At 37.7% G+C, this 4994-nt stretch overlaps 1 protein-coding gene across 2 annotated transcripts; it reads right to left on the bottom strand.

Moving 5' to 3' along the window:
- Window positions 1-1492: 1492 nt before the first annotated feature.
- myl4 (myosin, light chain 4, alkali; atrial, embryonic) lies at window positions 1493-4784 on the bottom strand. Of its 2 annotated transcripts, XM_046844091.1 has the most exons (7): window positions 4689-4784; window positions 3182-3209; window positions 2754-2903; window positions 2439-2612; window positions 1790-1867; window positions 1656-1698; window positions 1493-1567 (listed from the first exon to the last, which is right to left on the bottom strand). In XM_046844091.1, exons 1-6 carry the CDS (start codon window positions 4782-4784, stop codon window positions 1670-1672), a joined length of 555 nt encoding a protein of 184 aa, XP_046700047.1. In that variant the 3' UTR covers window positions 1493-1567; window positions 1656-1669. The 2 variants fall into 2 exon arrangements, with proteins under 2 accessions (XP_046700047.1, XP_046700046.1); XM_046844090.1 differs by having other exon boundaries at window positions 1493-1698.
- Window positions 4785-4994: the final 210 nt, after the last annotated feature.

Here is a 4994-nt window from a genome sequence, read left to right as displayed (position 1 = left end):
CGTGTTATTACATCCGGGGACAACAGCGGGGGCGCGTCGCAATCCGATCAGCCCTACTCCTGTACGCCATCATTAAAAAAGATACACAAGAGAGAGAGAGAGAGAGAGAGAGAGAGAGAGAGAGAGAGAGACCCACACACACACTCACACACACACACACACACAGAAGAGAGAGAGAGAGAGAGAGAGAGAGAGAGAGAGAGAGAGAGACACACACACACACACACACACACACACACACACACACACAGAGACACACAGAGAGACACACACACACACACACACAGAGAAAGAGAGAGAGAGACACACACACACACACACACACAGAAAGAGAGAGAGAGACAGAGAGAGAGAGAGAGAGAGAGAGAGAGAGAGAGAGTGAGACACACACACAGACAGAGAGAGAGAGAGAGAGAGAGAGAGAGAGAGAGAAATGCACATTAATGCTCTAAAAGATAAATACAGTATATACAGTAGTGTGTGTGTGTGTGTGTGTGTGTGTGTGTGTGTGTGTGTGTGTGGGAGAAAGATCAACTTCTAACTGTATAAATAAATACATACAAAAATACAGACAGACAGAAAGTAAGAAAGAAAGAAAGAAAGAAAGAAAAGAAAGAAAACTTCAAAATATGTGAATAAATATATAAAAATGAAAAATAAAGGAAGAAATACAGAAATAAAATATAGAAAATGCATTAAGAAAGAAAAAAAAGAAAAAACGTATAAACGTGCAAATAAATACATAAGAGACGAAAGACAAAAAAAATCCCCAATGTAAACTTGTAGATAAATACATACAAAAGAGAAATTCAAAAACGAAACATAAAATCAAGCTTTAAAATGCATTTATTTATTTTTTCATTTGTCTATTCATTTATTCACTCACTCATTTTGGCATTTGTTTATTGTTTATTTATTTACTCTTGTTCTTTTTTCATCCTTCATTCTGTACATAGAAGATAAATGTCACATTGCTGCCAAAGCAGGTATTTCAAGGAAATAAAGAAATAGATTGTAATAGATTGTGTCTGTGTATTTATTAAACTAGAGAGGAAGAGAGAGAGAGAGAGAGAGAGAGAGAGAGATAGAGAGAGAGAGAGAAGAGAGAGAGAGAGAGAGAGAGAATCTGTAATAAATATGTAATAAAGGGCGACGTGAAAATGAGGTATTGTAGTTATATCTTCTATGTTGATATCAAATTCTCTTCATCTTTTGTTAATTGTAGAAATTAGAATTTTTTCCCTTTTTTTTTTTTGTCTTTTGTGTTTTTTTGCTGATGGAGTTAAAAGTGCAGGACATATATTGTAGTTTTTGCTCTGGCCTGATGGGGGTGCTAAAGAGACTAAAAATATTTGGTAAATATCAGGAATTCAGGTTGTAGATGAAACTCTGAGAACCTGAAACAAACCCACACAAACATCATTACACCATTTATTCAAACCATTTATTCAAGAACATACCAAATATTTAAAAAAGTAAAACATGTCGGGGCAAAAATAAATGTTTTGTAGGCATATGTGTTTATTCCCCAGTGTGTTTGTGACTTCTGGACACTGCAGGATTGAATCTTAAAAGAGACACAAGTGTGTATCAGATACATGCTCCACTACACTGGAGACAATCCATGCTATTATGTCGTATCTCCAATGATTCACCTTTGATATCTCATTTATCCAGCCATGATGTATTTGACAAAAGCTGTAAGAAAAAAGAAACAATAATCCTTCATATGATGCAGTTGTATTTTTGAAGGATATGATCCAGAATAAGGCTGAAGCAGAGATGTTACCTTCGTAGTTGATACAGCCGTTGGCATCCTCCTGTCCTGCCAACACTTGTTCAACTTCCTGTTCTGTCATTTTCTCTCCTACAGGAAATGGACTGAATTCACTACAACGCACATTTCACTACACCGACTACAACCTTTTTTTATAATGTTGCTGAAAGTGAAGCACGTACACTATATGGAAAAGACCATAAGATTGAGATAAGCTATTTTTTGAAAATCCCATTACACATTTAGTTCCCTTTTGCTCTTATAATAGCCTCCACTCTAATGGGAAGATGTTCCACTTGATTTTGTGTAGAAGGGTTTTAGTAAAGTCAGGTAGTGATGTAGGTGAAAAGGTAAGAAGATCTTCCACTCCAACCCATGTAAAGCAGATCTTCATGGAATTGGCTTTGTGCACAGGGGCATTGTCATGCTGGAACAGGTTTGGGTCTCCTAGTTCAAGTGAAGGAATGGTAGCACTGAATGAACCCTGAATGCATTGTAGATCTAAATGAACCCTGTAGAACCACTTATGTGGGGAAATCACTCATGTAGATATTTTACTTGTCAATCACATTTGATTATTGCATCATTTATTTCTGTAAAGCTGCACAGTGACCATCTCCATGCTTAAAAGCGCTCTACAAATTCAACTGAATTTATTTACCTAAAGTCTGTAGAACATGCCGAAGCTCTGCTCCCATTATGGTGCCATTTCCTTCTTTGTCAAAAACTCGCAAACCCTCCACAAAGTCCTCAAATGTTCCACGGTCCTTCGACTTGGACACATGCTGAAACATGGGCAGGAACGTCTCAAAGTCCATGAGCTTGGTGTTCAGTTCTGAAGATAAAGTTAGGAGACAATCAGATACACTGATCGCTTTTAATTCAGGACCTTGAATGATAATTAGATCATATCTAGATTTTAAAAAGTGACAATGTAAACCAAAAAGTGCAACTGCAGCAGTCTTGAACCTCTCACCTTCAGGTTTGGGTTTACCCAGCACCCTCATGACCTCAGCGTTGGTAGGGTTTTGGCCCAAAGCTCTCATCACATCTCCACACTGACCATAAGAAATCTTTATTTCTCCTTTGGGTGTTCGATCAAACAGCATGAAGGCCTCTTTAAACTCTGTCAGAAGAGAGAATAAACCCATAATAAAGTTATAACAGGTCCCCTAAATTGTCCTCAGTAAATGATACACTATATTGTTAAAAGCTTGTGGACACCTGAGCATAAGACACCAAATACTGTATAAGGTGCTTTTTAAACATCGCATTCCACTTTCAATAGGGTTGAGATCAGAGCTTTATAGAAGGATATTTTAATTCACAAATTATTGAGATAAAACAGTATAATACGTACATGAGTTTGGCAATAGGACCACAATTAAACAAGTATAATCTTACCTTCAATCTGATCTGCTGTGAACTCAATCTAAGAAGAAAGGAAACAGACAACATGTTGATCTTTTGGATTGGTCCATATTAGTTTTCCTTATCTGTTCTCATTTGGTCATCTGCACTATGTGGACAAAATATTGTTTAATAGTTATTCAGTTTATACCTTAGAGGACACCTTAAAGTTTTAATATAGGAAACAACACCAGAGTGTTTTGCTACCAGAGAACTCAAGAACAAGCAAACAATCATCCAAGACATTCGAAGAACTCTCAAGGAACCCTCAGTTTCTAGATGGAGTTTAAATTTTCATATTAGAGCTTTTTAGACCGAACGTGGGTTTCTAACAGGGTTGAGATTTTAACTAAATGTTGTGGCCACTTGTGCAATACTGTGAACAACTTCTGAGTTTCTGCGAGAGCCGCAGTGGAAGAACCACCCACACCAAGTCTCTACCAAATGTTACCCAACTGTCTGCCCTGCACTCATCAGTTCTACAGATGCTCACCATACCCTTGAGAAGAAGCAGCCTGTTCGAGATCATTCCCACATTTCCACCACCAATTACACAATCTAAGAATAACAGACAGCTGTTTTCAGAATTAGGGGAGTGACTGTGAAACTCCATCCTTCTGCTCCATCCCTAGAGAAAAGACTGGGTTAATCCTGGATCACAGGCTTGTTAGACTCCAACAAGAGAGCTCAACAGCAATTGTGTAGAAGGATGTAGAGGAACATGGAATGGAGAGACATGCAGACTGCAGTGGATATTCTGAATAAAATGCCAGTGGAGTTATTTGGATTTATTGGGATGGAATGTATCTCTCTGGAAAAGCAGATCTGTGGAAGCAGATGTCAAGATCTTGAATTTTCAGAGAGGAAAATGGGAAACCAATGACCTCTGGCCAACGCCATATCAGAAGATTCCACTCAGTGTTACACATTGTCTCTCGCAATCCAAACAGTAAATCATTATAATTTCCCCTAATAGTTATAGGAAAAAAAATTATGAAAGGGTGGTGTAATTGGTCCAAGTTTTTGTTATCAACATTATGCTGTACTCCTCTTATATGGAGATCCAGTTTTACCTCAGACTGTTGCAAAGCGCTAAAACTGGAGACTTCTCCCAAAAATGCTAAACAAAATATTACCAAGATTTGTACTTTGGTATATGAAGCATCCACCATGATAATGACAGCAAACAAGCTTTTAGTACAGCAATAATAATGGATAATTATTTTCTGACCAATCAGATGAAAGAATTTACTGTACGCCAGTGAAGATGAAGATTAAAACACAACCTTACAAATAAAAATAAATAAATACTGGAATCCATATAGTGGACTGGTACATTTAACAATGGTAGAAAAATATTATTTCTCTCCTGGTTGCATTTTTGAAACAAACTGAAAACGAATAGGAAGCGATAGAATAAAGCTCTATCTCTTCTTTAGAACTTTATTAATGATTTCTCTGATCCATCTATAATGACCTAGTTATTATCTGAATTACTCACTGCAATGTTCTTTGGGTCAAAGTCAGGCTCCTTTGGCTTCTCCGGTTCAGACGTTTTATTCATCTCCCTCTTTAGTTCTACTTTTTTTGGTGCCATGTTAAAAAGCAGCCGGATCAGATGGATGAGAAGGAAGATGTGAAATGAGGCAGAGGGAAATAATCTCCAGTTGGTTTTATATCCACATCCAGACCTCTCAGGCTAAAACTAGAGGGACAGACAGATCCATCTGACAATCTCATGGCCCATACAAGGTCTGGAGGCTGATGTACTGAGTGACGAGGCTGAGCTTTAATCGTTCTCGGAGGA

The sequence above is a fragment of the Silurus meridionalis genome, chromosome 29 (genome assembly GCF_014805685.1).
Source record: "Silurus meridionalis isolate SWU-2019-XX chromosome 29, ASM1480568v1, whole genome shotgun sequence".
Classification (NCBI taxonomy): Eukaryota; Metazoa; Chordata; class Actinopteri; order Siluriformes; family Siluridae; genus Silurus; species Silurus meridionalis.
This window is presented reverse-complemented; position numbering and strand designations above follow the sequence as displayed.

Coding starts and splice junctions, on each gene's coding strand:
- myl4 (XM_046844090.1), bottom strand. CDS start 4,784: ATGGCACCAAAAAAAGTAGAACTAAAGAGGGAGATGAATAAAACGTCT. Junction 2,904..3,181: donor CACAGCAGATCAGATTGAAG/GTAAGATTATAC, acceptor CTCTTCTGACAG/AGTTTAAAGAGGCCTTCATG. Junction 1,699..1,789: donor CGGCTGTATCAACTACGAAG/GTAACATCTCTG, acceptor TTTTTCTTACAG/CTTTTGTCAAATACATCATG.